This window comes from Halichoerus grypus, chromosome 2 (genome assembly GCF_964656455.1).
Source record: "Halichoerus grypus chromosome 2, mHalGry1.hap1.1, whole genome shotgun sequence".
NCBI classification, from domain to species: domain Eukaryota; kingdom Metazoa; phylum Chordata; class Mammalia; order Carnivora; family Phocidae; genus Halichoerus; species Halichoerus grypus.
In genome coordinates this window covers 120,422,140-120,437,182 of record NC_135713.1, presented here as the reverse complement: position 1 = coordinate 120,437,182, position 15,043 = coordinate 120,422,140, and the positions used below count along the sequence as shown (strand labels likewise).

Genomic DNA, 15,043 nt, shown 5'->3' with positions numbered 1-15,043 from the left:
ATACTGCCATAAAGCCATGTAGGATAGAAGAGGTAAGACAGGGCTGGTGTTTTTCTGCAGCTTTACTGCATCCTGTTTGTGGCCATTTACCCAGTGACTTACTATTTCTCTTATCTGGTTCTTCTTGCATTGTTCTTCTTTTCCCTGGAGGTTCTCCCCCCTGGGAGCTAGGTTTTCTGTTCTTCAGGAATTGGGTCCATCTCTTCACACCACAGTGAGTGGTTTTTTTCTTGTAGAATCATAGATTCTCATTCTGATATGTAAATCCCCCTTCTTTGTAACATCCATGTATTGTTACTTATCTTTTCTTGGACTGCTTCTGTAGGGGGACTTTGCTGGGTTCTCTGGTTGTCAGGAAAGGGGAGCCACAGTCTCCTTCTCTGGAACTTCCTCTCTTTTTTACTGCTGTGCACATGTGAATTGAGAGTAGCTGTCAGTTATAAACCCACACCTGATTTCGAAGATATGGTATGAAAAAAGAATGTCCTATATCTCATTAGCTTTTTATGTTGATTACATGTTAAAATGTAATATTTTGGGATTAAAAAACTGCAAATTAGGGGCACCTGGGTGGCTCATTCAGCTAAATGTCTGCCTTCGGCTCAGGTCATGATCACAGGGTCCTAGGATTGAGTCCCGTTCACGCTCCCTTGCTCAGTCTCATTCTCTCTCTCTCTCAAATAAAATAAAATCTTAAAAAAAGAAAGAGAGAGAGAGAAAGGAAGAAAGGAAGGAAGAAAGAAAACCCCAGCAAATTATTTTTGCTAATTTCATCATTTTTAGTGGCTACTCAAAATTTTAAATTCCTAGAACCTTACAGCTTGCCACTAGAAATCATTCTCTTGATTGAACAATTCTTAGTATATAGTTGGCCATTCAGCCTGTTTAGAATCCCCTTATTTTTATCTTGCACTCTAAATTTAATCTAGATAAAACATGTCTACATTATTCCCTTATATCCTTTTTGGTAACTTCCATGGTCACCCCATTAACATTGGGATACCTGCAGGAAGCATAGTTTATATTCTAGCAGCAGCTGTGTGCATTCCAGCTGCTTATCAGCTTCCCACAGGAGATTCTGTTAACGTGCTGTCCAGTAATTCCTTTTTCTCTTTTTCTCCACCCCCCCCCCCCAGTTTTCCCCATGAATATTTGGGTGCTGCTGTGTATCAGGTATCTGCTCCGTGGGCTTAGATGCACTCCTCTCACATCTGATCCCTAAGCCGGTAGTCTGATTTATTGGGTGTTAGAAGATGTGCCCTTCAGCACCAAAGTAAAGCCAGGCTTCTTCCCAGAACCATTTGGGGATGCTGTGAAGTTGTTGCGGTAGGAATCTAAACTCAACATAAAGCTCTCATCAGCCAGTTTGCCCAGGGTTGCTCTGTGGCAACAGCGCTTAGGCTCATTTGCTCATATCTCAATATTAGAGATATTATAAGAGTTTCTGAAAGCATCCCTATGGAGCAAGGTGCCTGAGGAGGAAAAAAAGCGCCAGTTTAGGTAGGTGTGGTTTTGGGACATTGCCATTTAAAAATACAGCTTTAAAAAAAATTATAAAAGAGAAATATGAGTTCATTTTAGAGAATTTGGAAAAGAAAAGCACAAAGAATAAAAAGTAACATTTTGGAGTAGATTTATACTTACTTGTGGGTTGACTTTTTAAAAAAATTTATAAAACTGATATACTGATTCATTTTTTGAGGCAAATGGTATCATAATTTGTTACGACGTAATGTGTTTTTCTCCTGCTTGCCATATCATAGCCATTTTATTGTATTACGAAGCAGTCATTTGTAGTATTTCTGTTGATTGCATACTGGTCCATTTATTTAACTAGTCCCCTACCATTAGGCATGTCGGTTATTTAGGTTGTTTTAGTCTTTCATTATTAAATGTAATGTTTTGATAAACATCCTTGTTTTTTGTTTTTCTGGATTTTTTTGGCGGGGGTGGGCCACCATTCCACCCAGTTGTTCAAGCCGAAAATCTAGGAGTCGTCCTTGAGTCTTCTTTTTTCCCCTCATGTTCCGTATCTAATCTACATGTCCTCCCCATATCCTGTCTTTTCTTTATTCCATGGTCACTTCCCTAGTCTGAGCCATCCTGTCTCACTGGACTTCTGCCACTGCCTCCTAGCTGATTTTTGTGCTTGCACTCTTGTCTCTCTCTAGTCTCTTTTTTTGTAGAGCAGCCAGCATGACCCCTTTAAATCAGATCACATCATTCCTTTGCTTCAGGACCCATTCAGCTGTGGCTTTCTAGGCACACTTCACATAAAATCCTAAAACCCACAGTCTTCTGCTTCTGCTGCGGCTTTAAGATTTATTTATTTACAGAGAGAGAGAGACAGCATGTGTGCACTCAAGCAGAGGCAGCGGGGAAGGGACAGAGGCAGAGGGAGAGAAAGATATTAAGCAGGCTCCAAGCTCAGCCCTGAGCCTGACGTGGGGCTTGATCTCATGACTCTGAGCTGAGCGGAAACCAAGAGTTAGACGCTTAACTGACTGAGCCACCCAAGCACCCCCTAAAACCCGCATTCTTAACTGTGGTCCATAAGGTACCCTGCCTGCCTTTCCAGCTGCTTCTAGTCTTTCTCTGTTTCTTTTTGTGCTTTGCCCCCCCTTAAAAACATTTTCCACACGAACACTTGGGTGCTGCTATTGTATGATAGCTGCTTCTTGGCATTAGATGCACTCCTCTCACATGTGATCCCTAAACTGGGTGGTCTGATTTATTGGGTGTTAGAAAAATGTGCTCTTCAGCACTGAAGTGAAGCCAAACATGTCACCACCTTACATCCTCTGCACTCCATGGGCCCTCTGCCTGGAATGTTCTGTCCGCTTATCCTCTACCCCACAGGCTTTTGCTCAAATGTTTCCTGTGCATAGAGGCTCTCCTGGTTCCCTCATCCCCTCCATTCCACCTTCCACCATTTTTTTTTTAAACCATTCACCTGTTTTATAGCCTCTATAACATTTTTCACTATTTGAAATTATTAGGTCTGTTTTGTTTTCTTATTTTTCTGTTCCCCACCTCATAGTCTAATAGAATGTAAATTCGTTGAGAACATGGGCCTAGAACAGTGCCTGGAACATAGTAGGTACTCACTAACTACTAGATGAATGAATGAATACTAGTTCTCAGGTAATAAACAGTAAAGTTACTGAGGTGCTCAACCTTCAGATCCCTGGAACACAGTCCCCCAGGATTATCATTCACTGGTCTCAGGACTGGACTTTGAGAAATGTAGAGCTGTATGTTATGACTGAACATCATTGATATTAAGCCTGAGTATTTGTAATGTTTATACAAAAGAGCATCATAACACATCATTCTGTATAACGTGTACATGAGGGGATTAATAGTAAAATTTTGGGGGATGTGAAGATGAAGGGGAAAATTGGAAACTTTTCAAAGATGAGCTGACACTGATTTCAGAAATATTTTTGTTTGTTAGCACAGAGCTTTCAAAAGCCTATAGCAAATTTTCTATAGTTGAGGGAGAAAAAAAATTGTGATAGAGTCTTATGACAGATATTTATAGTATTCTTGATATGTCCCAGTCACTGTTCTAGGCACTAGGAGGTAGTAATGAATGGAACACAAATCTCCACGCCCATGCGAGTTATGCTCTACTATAGAGAGAGAGACAATAAAAGTAATTTATATAGTCTGTTTATTTTATATAATGTGATACAAATGACGCTAAGATGATATGTGAAAAAAGTTATCCATTTTATCAGCATTTTAGATGGAAGCTGAGCTAAAACTGTTATTTAAGTAGCATTTTAATACATGACCAAAATAAAATTGGAGCAGATGTGTTGGCACTTGCTAACTTGGTTTTTGGAAGTCTTATTTATTGCTTTAATAGAAATACTTTCTTTCAAGACCAAGTAAAATAGTATAAAAAGGTTATGCTTTAATTTGGGGTGTCATGTAAAGTTGCTTCAAATACATAAAATAGTTTCTGAGTAGTATTAGGGATAACACCCATTTAAAAATGGAAACCTTTTTATGGTGCCTTCCTTGTATATCACATTATGGAAACACAAGATTAATTTCAAGAATAAAAACCATATACTGGGCGCCTGGGTGGCTCAGTTGGTTAAGCGACTGCCTTCGGCTCAGGTCATGATTCTGGAGTCCCAGGATCGAGTCCCGCATCGGGCTCCCTGCTCAGCAGGGAGTCTGCTTCTCCCTCTGACCCTCCCCCCTCTCATGTGCTCTCTCTCTCAAATAAATAAATAAAATCTTTAAAAAAACAAACAAACAAACAAACAAAAAAACCATATACTGACTCTTAAGCTTTTAGAAGCAGAAGCAAATTTCTCCAGTCCCTCTGTGTCCACACAGTTAGTGTCCAGAAGGCTGTGTAGGGCTGGCTGCCGATTGGATCCTCATTCAGTTACACTCTGTTTTATTTGAAAAAGCAAATAATGGAGTGTTTGCCGTGCAGTTGTTCTTAACTTATTTTCTCAGGTTCTGGCTAGGACCTCTGACTGTCTCATACCACATTTGTCAGTGGAATCCATTACCACAAGGTATCAAAGTCCATTTTTTTATGCGAAGGGTGCATAGAGGTTGTGTGTCCCCAAGGTCAGTGAGTAAGGGAGCAAGAGCTGAAGGTCATTACTGGTGAGCTGGGTGATGCTTCTTTTCACCATTTTCTTCTGCTCTACAGTATAGCGCTGAGGGCTTTTCTTTCATCTTATGAAAGGGCAAGGCTGTGCTTCTGGGTAATGATAATACCTTTTATACTTGACTCTTTCTTCCATATCAAGTTAATGATTTCTTTATGTTGCTCTTCATTTTAAAGTGTATTGAGATGAAAAATTTATTTTGTCAGAAATACTAACCTTTTTGTCAATAATGCAACACTCACGTGTCCTTTTTAATTGCTTCATTCTTTGCCTACCTCCCTTGGCTGTGAGCAGCTTAATAGCTAAGGAGCAATCAGTTTTCCCTTTTAATTTTGCTTTCTTCTGAGTTCTTTTTCAATTTCATGAATTGAGAGTGAAATAGGAAAAATGCCATTCATGAAATCTTGCTTATAAAAACTATGTATCACTTAATACCCCTTTCCACTCAGCCCCAGACATTGCATTAAAATGGGCCTCTTAATGTAATGAACTTGCTACAATAAGATGGTATCTAGTTCATTGTTTTGTGTTTTAAGAACCAAAAAGTAGGATGCCTGGGTGGCTCAGTCAGTTAAGCGTCTGCCTTCCGCTCAGGTCATAATCCCGGGGTCCTGGGATCAGGTCCCATATCGCATTGGACTCCCTGCTCAGTGGGGAGGAGCCTCCTTCTCCCTCTGCCCCTCCCCCTACACTTGTGTGTGGGTGTGCGAACTCTCTCTCTCTCAAAAATGAATAAATAAAATCTTTTTAAAAAGAACCAAAAAGTAAATAACTGGTATGCTTTTGAGTTGGATTATCATTGCTTGTTGCATTGCCCTGTGAGCCATCCACACCCCAAATATTTCCCATTATCCAGGACTTTATTCACTTGAAATGTGTATTTTTACTGCAGATTGAATGATCTGCATTATTACTTATGTACTGTGGTTTGCTGATGATGCACAGTAAAGTAGCCTTGAAGAAGTCTCTGTAAGGAGCATTTGAATTGAACACTGCCTGTATATGATCCACCTGTGACATCTTCAGTATTTTCTCAGTGCTTCTGTATAATACTGTAGACTGAAATTCTTGTAAATAGCAGAGTAAATGAAGCTTCAGTTTTCTAGGACTTGTAGTATGTTTAAACAATCAGTGTTCTTGGTGGGGGCGGGGGGGCGGTGGGGCGGTGGGATGCTGACCTTGGATTCCAAAAGAATTTACTAAGCCTATTGAGCTTGGTCTTCCCACATTTTCAAAGATCTGTAAGTTCATATGCATGAGTCTGCAAAACAGAAGTGTCTTGTGTATACTATTTTAACACCTCATATCCCAAACAAGTGTTTTTGGCTGAACTTAACCACTTAGTCAAATTTTGGGCTGGTCTAATGAGGGCAGTAGATGAACTTTGTTCTCAGGGAACATCAGGATTCTTTTCTCTTTGAACATTGGTAGGAATGACAAAGGAAGCACTGCCCAGACTTCATCCTGCTCCAGAAGAGTATAAGCCCTCCTGTTTGCTCATCAGTAGAGCTGATGAACTGATGTTCTATCTGTAGTGAGAAATGGGGAACTTTCAAAGTGGTCCATATGATAACCAAGTAAATGGAAATGATTATTGTATCATCTAGGTGGCGATTTACAATGAAAGCCTTTAAGAAAATATCAAATAGCCAAGTCTTTTAAAATAGTTTATGGTGTTTTTTTCTAATCCTTTTATTAGAGATGCTTGTATTTATATCCTGTCTCTCCCTAAATTAGACTTGATATGGCGTATTTCAAATAAAGACATACATGATAAAATAAGGTAGATGTAGAAAATCAGGACCTAGGAAAAGAATAATAGACAATTTTCAACTATAATTACTATGACTGCATTTGGATTTGGCATGGAATTTCCTGGTAGCAAGGGGGAAAGGATGAAACAATCAGTTGTGTAGTTGTTGTCTTTAGAATGGAGGGAGGGTGCCCATTTTTTCATGGGAAATAGCCTATCCTAAAAATGTGGAAAGAATCCTTACATGGAGCTTTTATATATTTATATATAAAGGTCATTTAATGATTAAATAGAGTCCTCAACATTTTAATACCTAATACAGTGACAGATTCCACATGATTTATCTTTTTTTTTATCTGGTCATTTCTCTTTAAAAAGGCAAGTTCATATCATTTAGTTGCCACTGAGTTGAGATGCAAACAGCTGTGATCTCGTGAGGGGCCTAGCATGTGGCCTTCAGCCTCCCAGTGACAATATTGGGGAGAACAGAGGGCTGTGAGTCAGGTGCTTCCTTCTGATCATCCCAGTGTAGCTTTCTCCTTTCTTTTTTAAAATAGTGTACGACCTTTGTTTATGTTTTAAGTGTATTTTATAAAGAGCATACGTTTACTTATTGTTACTCAGTTTAGCAGGGTTTTTTTTTCCAGTTAATTAGAGAGTTTTGTACATACACATTTCATTACTGTTATGACATGTGGATTCATTTTTACCATTACATTTTGTTCTCTTTTTCCTTCTTTACACTCTGTTTCCATCCCTCCTCTGATTATCTTTCCGCTTCTGGATTGATTAATTGATCTTCTCACCTCCTATTTTTATCCCTTCTTCTTGTTTGGAAGTGGTGAGCTCTGTTTTTTTAGTAGTAACTCTGGATGTTTTAGCATGCATGTTTAACTCAAAGGTTGAGGTTAATCAGTATCTTTTCCTCTTTCTGAAACAATGTCAGAATCTTAGAATGCTTTAACTTCCACCATTCTCCAACTTAAATATCACTGTTGCCCAGTGCTTTCTTTTAAGTTTTAGCCCCATTAGTGTTGCTGTATTCATTTTTTCAACTTGGCTTAAATTGTACCTGATACATTATTTTCATTGCTTCTCATTTCTTCTTGTATGTTGTTAAGCCCTCCATCTGGAATTACTTACCTTTTTCTTGAAGCATTTTTGTTACAAACTGCTTTAGTCAGGGTAGGGAAGATCTGTCTGGAGTAAATGCTCTCAGGTTGTTTTGGTTTTGTTGGTTTTAATGTCTTTATTGTGCCCCAAATCTTGGAAAAATAATTTCATTGAATGTACGGTCCTAGGATGATTTCTCCATTGCTGCCCTCCCCCCCGCCCCGCCCCAATTTGAAGATACTTTTTCCCCATCTCTTTGGCCATTGTTGCTATTGAGAAGTCAGCAGTCAGTCTTACTGAGCTTACTTTGTGAATAATTTGTATTAACTTTCTGGCTGTTTTAAAAATCTTGTCTTTGTTGTTGTAAAGCTTCACAATAGTATGTCCAGGTATGGATTTCTTTTTATTCACCCTACTTATTAAAATGTCTTCTCAAATCTGAAATTTATATTTCATCCACTCTGAAAAATTTTTAACCGAAATCTCTTTCACTATTGCTGCTCTCCCATTTTGTCTTTCCTTCTGAATCCTTTATAGTTGAATAGTAGTCTCTTTCAGTCTAATTGCACATCTCTTTAATTTCGTGTGTGATTTCCATATCATGAAAATTTCTTGGTTTTCCTGAATAACTTTTTCAGTTTTACTTTACAGGTTAGTAATTCTCTTTCTATCAGTATTTAGTCAAGATTACTTTAAACTTCCTAGAAGTTGTGAAGTTATTAATTTTCTCTTGTGGTTCTACTTTGACCCTTCTCCAATATGCCTCGTCATTTTTGAGTGTATTTTTCCTTTGTATACTTTTATTTCTGTTAACATAAGAAACATATTTTTAAATACTCCAGTTTTGATCATTTGAGTATCTGCCATCATTATGGATCTGATTACACAATTGTTTTGCTTACTCCTGCCCAAGATAGCTTATCTCCTTGTGTACTTACTGCATTTTTTTATTGTAAATTCACATTCCTGGCATTTTGCATATGAGAATTCTTTGAGGCCTGGGTTTAGATTACCTTCCATCGGGGAAAATTTCCATTTATATTTGCTTCTGTTGGTTGCTTAGGGATACCACTAACACATGACTAGATCAGAGGCATTTACCTTGTGAGAGCCATGGTGTTGCTGGTCCATTAAAAACCCAAATTCTGATCACAGAATGGCTCATACCCCATTTCTCTGTTCCCCACCCATGTATAAACAGTTTTCAGTGCTTGCTTTTTCCTCTTTGAATTTCTGCTTTCTCATATCTAGCCTCTGATAATTTTCCTTAATTAATACCTGGTTAGCCCTGCATTAAAAAAACAAAAACAAGATTTTTGAGGCATAAATTACAGACTATAAAATTCACCCTTTTAACTATACAATTCAGTGATTTTGACTAAATTTACAGAAGTCTGCAGCCATTACCACAATCCAATTAGGAATTTTTCTATCATCCATGCATGCTTCGTTTTTTGGTGGCTTACTCTGTTCCATCATTTCCCTTGTGGATTTGGGAGTAACTGGTGGAAATTCAAGTGGTTCTGAAATTTGTATGATGTGCAGTTGGGACTTCTCACTTAATGCATGACAGGTTTGGAGAGTTGAGTTATTGTTATTTTGTACTTTTTTTTTGAGAGTTCAGACTCAGCCATTTTAAAGAGGAAAACTTAGGTGGTAGCTTGACCCAAAGCCCCAGTGGCAAGTAATTTAGGTTTTGAGCTTCATCCTCTTCAGCCTTACGGTTGTTCTATCACCACTTAGACTTAAGAGCTCCCTTTTCCAAAGTTCTTCTCACTTGTTTCACTCCCACAAAATGGGTGTAGGCTGTTAGGTCACTAATAAATGATTAATTTATTACCGAGAACAAAAAGAAATCTTAACTTCCTTCAGACGGTCCAGAGTAAGGGGCAGTAGAGCACCTCAGCCAAATATGAATGAGAAGCAGTAACTTGGGGCAGTGGGAAACAACTTGTGTTTGAGTTCAAACAAATTTCAACTTCATTTAAAGTCATCAACACATGTATAATAGAGAAAAAGTTGTCATAGTGGGTTATTTTTTCCACTACAGAACTTCAGAAGAGAAAATCTAGTATAAAGGTAGAGTTTTCCTAACTGTTTGAAAAGTTGTCTTTTCTGTAATGTGCAGATGTCATATTTGTTGACTGACACAGCCTGGCTGTGAGATTTTTTTTTCTTTCTCCACAGCACAGATTGTTACTGCACTACTCTTGAAACTAGCAGAACTCCAGGGCTTTTTTTTTTTTTAAATCAGCGAGTTGCTGGTTTTCTGAAATGTTCTGCTCTTCTACAAGGTCCAAATTTACACGGTGTAGGCATAAACCGTGCAAGAGGCCTTCAGGATTTCAAAGCTCGTGGTCGTAGTGTCAGTCTTAGCCCACTTCTTGGATTAGCAGGAATGAAAGACGTTTAAGTTGTTAATACACAATTTACCATGAGAGCAGAGATACAGTCATTTATTCTCAGAACAAATCTAGAGGTACTGGGCAGGTAAGTGCTCTGCCAGGTTCTCTACAAGTTAGCTGCTCTAAGTATTTTTAATTCAAACTTGAGAGTCTTCTTCAGTCTCAGTATTAATTGCTCTCCCAAATTTCTAGAGCCCCAGAAGGAGACATTTAGGAAGCCCCTCCCCTCACCCTCAGCTTTCACTGTCATCAAGCCTGGCACTAGTATATGAGGTTAGCCTCTCAGCCTCTCAGAGGGCTACGGTTGAGATGTTGCATTTGCACATTTGTCATTGTTAGAAGTGAGTAGCCCTGTCCCTGGAGGGTGAATAGAAGCTCATTCATCTGGAGAAGACTGTCAGTGACAGGCGCCCGCTTCCTGCTCCCCAGCCAGGCGGGGTGGCCTCCTGAAACAGGCAGTGTACTCTTGTAGACATAACTGCTTCAGCAGTACATCAGGAACCATTTTAAGTAATGTTTTAAAATAAAGAGCGAGCAAGTCTTCCATAACCTTTATAACCTTTATTTTGTTAGGTTTTGTATCAGGAAATGGGAAAGATGGTTTACAGAAGTTAGCCATTTCAGCCTCAGCCACACACCACTCTCAGGTGTCTGATCTACAGTGGATGATAGTTTCCATAATCTTTGCTTCTTAAGTATTCTTCTGGGTTTTACAGATTCGTAAAATTGGGAGAGTATAAATTGAAATAAAATTGTGGTAGTCGTGACTAGAGAGTAGAAGATAGAAGCACAGTGACAGACCTTCCTGAATTTAACACTTGGCTGGCCTCCCAAATGGCAGGAGTGGGGCGGGGGTGCTGGGTCTTAGTATGCTCACCTCTCCAGGAATCTTTGTTAGCCCCAAGCTGCTAAAGCAGTGATAAACCTCAAATTTTATATTTGTTTTTCAAAATGCCTTCTTAAGGAATTGAGGCAATAGGAGTTACAAATTCATGAACACATCTGATTTAAGCTTTTTCCTTCACTGTAGTATCATAAAATGTACATTTGAGAGATAAGTTTTTTAAAAGTTTTAATATTCTACAAAATATAGTTTTGGTCATATTTTGCAGTAATTTTTTTTTAAGAGAGGAAGAGAGTGAGGGAGGGGCAGAGGGAGAGAGAGAATCTTAAGCAGACTCTGCGCTGAGCATGTAGCCCTACTCGGGGCTCCATCCCACTTCCCTGAGATCATGACCTGAGCCAAAACCAAGAGTCGGATGCTTAACTGGCTGAGTCACCTGGGTGCCCCTGCAGTAACTTTTAAACAAACAGAAGTCTACAATCAACTCTGTTACCATCATGAAGACTAGTGTCTCTTTGCCCAGATCCAGATGATACTAGAAAGTGGAATTGTAATCTTAAGGGGGGGGGAGGTATAAATGTTACTTCTTTATAGGATCTTGAAGTCCCCTAAACATTAAGGATTTAGCTTAATTTTTTACTTCCTTACATGTTATGTATAAATTGCACATTAGTTCTTTGGTTTCTTCTTATGGTTAGGCATTGCAGGATTCTGATAGCAGTCTTACAGAAAGCTGATAATCCCTAACCATACGACTGGAAACAATAGCCATAATAGTATGTAATTTTTCTTGTGCCTTTATGTGCTTCCGTTGGGTGGAGGAGTGAAAATCAAAGGTTATCACCCTTGCCCTTGTTTACTCTGGCATTTAAGCTCCTGGAAAGTGCCTCTGATACTGAGCTGCCCACGCCTCTGTCATTCATAACTCAGTTTGCGACCAGGGGAAAGATGTGTCTTAGCACTGTGAATTCATTTGGTCCGTGGTGTTGCTAATGGAATTGGCAGGCCTGTTCATTTAGAAACATGGATAAGTGATCGCAGCCCTCACAGTTGCTCCAGAGCCGCTGCCTCGGCACCGGCAGGGCCTCAGCAGAGCAAGTATGACACAACCTGGAAAGACCGTTTCTGGCTTCCTGAGCCGTGTCATGGAGATACTTGGATGAGGAGGACAGGATTTTAGTTCAAGTGAAGCAGTACCATTTAGGAAAGAGGCCAGCTGTCAGTACTTTTGAGAACCTGGTCGAAGGACAGTTTTGCTCTTAACTGTGGGACGTCATCCCTGTTACTTTTTACATTTCTGATGAAGAGGCCTTGGGTACATCTTGATGTTGTCTTAATACTATTTTCTTATGTGAAAAATAGCTTTGTGTTCAAGTAAAACTCCTCTTGGCTTAGTAAGCATCCATTCACTCGGCACATGAGAATAGCAACTCAGAATTTCTATTTCTTTTTTTCAAGAACAGCTGCATAGTATATTTTTATTTGAGGATACCAACTATTCTTTCCTGATGCCCTTGGTTCCTTAGATTTTCTCATGTTGTTGTCCGCACCACGAGAACCTCTTTCTGAAGCTGCTGTTGAGGCAGATTAGAGCACATGTAAAATCTTGGGTTACACGCCCTGAAATTTAAGTCACCAACTTAAAGTGTGGCCTTTGTTACAGGTCTGTACTATCTCCTTAGCACAGAGATTTAAAAAAAAAAATTGTCCTCCAAAGTAGGTAATCAGTCTGTGAGAAATAAAACACCACTGATGCTCTTGGCATGTGTTCTGTAGAAGATCCGGGGTGGGAGTAGGTATACATGTGTTTTCTTTAGCGATCAAAAGAAAAAACTTCAAAGATCTTTTTATGGTGTTCCTTCTTTTAGGTTGCCAACTTGGCCTGTTCCATCTCAAACAATGAAGAAGGTGTAAAACTTGTTCGAATGTCAGCAAGCCAGCTAGAAGCCCTCTGTCCTCAGGTAAGGTATGACCAGGAATGTTTATTGTACCACCCAACTGGATTTTGGTTAGAGTGGACTCAAGATTTATTTATTTAGTTTTGTTTTTAGGATTTTACATGGAAGCCTTGGGGGAACAAAACACTGATCCAGAATTCACGTAGTGTGGAGAAATTTGTGTTTAACTTCAAGTGACATTTCCCTGGGGCATCACATGTTACTATCCCCTTGCCCTTCATTAAAAATGCATAGTGTCCTTCACTGCTGGCAAATGGAGGGGGGTAGTGACCACACTATTCATTCTGCACCCTCCTTGAGAGAGGGCCTTTTGTAACATCTGGCAGTCCTGGAATTAGGGTAGTTACCCCATGAGCCTGACGGTAGGAACAGCTACCCACCTATGCTCCTACTTAATGCCTGGGATTTGGATCTCTGTGTTGGAGGGAACAAGATTCAAGAGCTAGAACCATTACTCCATAATGTCCTAAAGTATATTCTGATACAGATATTAATAATGTAATCCAGCCAGCTACTGAATTAAAAGCTTGAGAACTTTTCTCCATTTATAATGGCATATTGGAAGACTAGTGATTAGGCTAGGTTAAGCATCTGGGACTCTCAAAAGACTCTGAAGCACATAGAAGAACAGTTGCTTTGTTAAATGCCCAGTGTGTTGCCTGCCTCCTGTGGAATGGACTGTGTCTATGGGGCCCGGAGCTCCTTGACAGTCACAGGAGTATAAGTGCTGTTTTCCATGGAAGAGGCTGCCTCTCTGATTTCCCATGTAGAGACTGCCTCATTGGCATACTCTGAGGATTTACATTCACTCTGTCTAAATGTCCTGCCAGATGGCAGTGGCAGATAAAGGGAAACAAAGCATAGGAACTGGAGTAACAGAAGACAGGTCCCAGGAATGAAGTTTCTGTGTTATGTCTGCAACCAGCTTTAAAATATATTGAGGTCTCATTTGTGTAAATAATTTCTGACACTCAAGATAGGCCACCACAATAAGGAACGCCTGGTTATTAATCTGGGATCCTAGCTGGTGCACAGGCTAGTTAGGGCATTTGTTCTCCTCTCACTCATGTGGATTTAATGTGCCAGTGAGAGTTGCTTTGTCTAAACACTGGTGTGATGGGTCATATTGTGAATCCATATTATGTGTTGGACATCTCCGCAGCTTTAATCCAGTCATGAAATCTGGTAGGATTCGGTAGCTGTAAAGATAGAAGCACAATGGATTGAGTCACCTGTAGAAAGTTCATGGATGACCAAATTATATGAAGTAAATTTAGAGTAGATTTCTAAGATTTGGCCTTCTTTCCTCAAGTTTGCCGTTTTACCTTATCAGCACTTAGTTTTTAATGTCTTTAGTTCTCCATTTGGTTTTGAAATGCTTGAAAAGTGACAATGCTTTCACATATCGGCTGAAACAGATGGTAACATACGCTGATCACACCTACCAAGAGTATTTATATAAATGATCTTAAAGCCTAGGAGAAAAATCGCATGGAGAGTCCAGTAGATCCTAATGAAATGATGATGTGCATAAATCATGTGTGGCTGGGCCGTGTTGCGCAGGTTTGAGTGAGGATACACCCTCCAGGGAAGTAGGCGTAGACAGTGCCCAGACCACACTTGGTATTGGGTGTATGTTCTGGATAAAAAGGCGTTTCTCTAGGTGTGTTGCTTGTCTCCCAGACCCTGACCTAGGCTCATTTCTACTTGTGCTCACAAGCGGGGCTGGGCAGACTCCTTGAAGGCAAATAGAGCCGGCGTTTGCAGGCATGGCAGTGACAGCCTGAGTATTACGTGGTGTTTCTACAAGAGGCAGCTGCAACTCCACCCCAGCCCATTGTTGCCAGGTCCTTTCTTTTTTCTTTTTTTAAATTTTTTAAAAGATTTTATTATTTGTCAGAGCACGAGCAGGGGGGAGTGGGAGAGGGAGAAGCAGGCTCCTCGCTGAGCAGGGAGCCCGATGCGGGGCTTGATCCCAGGGCCCCCATGATCACGACCTGAGCTGAAGGCAGACGCTTAACGACTGAGCCACCCAGGTGCCCCTCCTTTCATTATTTTAAAAGAGAAGTCAGCAATTCAGATTTTTCTGTCAAGTCTCCATTTTAAATGGTAACTAATGAAAAGTTTTGAAAATCTTTGAGCGTGATAAACTCTTCTGGGACTGCATCTGGCTTACTTTGGCCCATGTGTAGCACGCTCAAAGGGCCTCTTCTTCAAAGATGCTGGTGGCCATCCCTCTGAGGAAGAGGGCTTTCAGTGGAGGCTTACTCCTTGCTCTTCATCCTGATTTGGGCAGCGACCTCCAGCACCAGGGCCCTAGCCCTGAC

At 40.0% G+C, this 15,043-nt stretch overlaps 1 protein-coding gene across 5 annotated transcripts in view; it reads left to right on the top strand.

The window, feature by feature from the left end:
- The window catches only part of CTNNA1 (catenin alpha 1), a 306,638-nt gene that overhangs the window by 262,141 nt on the left and 29,454 nt on the right, over positions 1–15,043 (top strand). For all 5 annotated transcript variants that reach the window (XM_078067460.1, XM_078067463.1, XM_078067461.1 and 2 more), the window contains one exon: positions 12,627–12,719. In XM_078067460.1, coding sequence (XP_077923586.1) covers positions 12,627–12,719 — 93 coding nt within the window. The remainder of the gene's footprint in view (positions 1–12,626; positions 12,720–15,043) is intronic.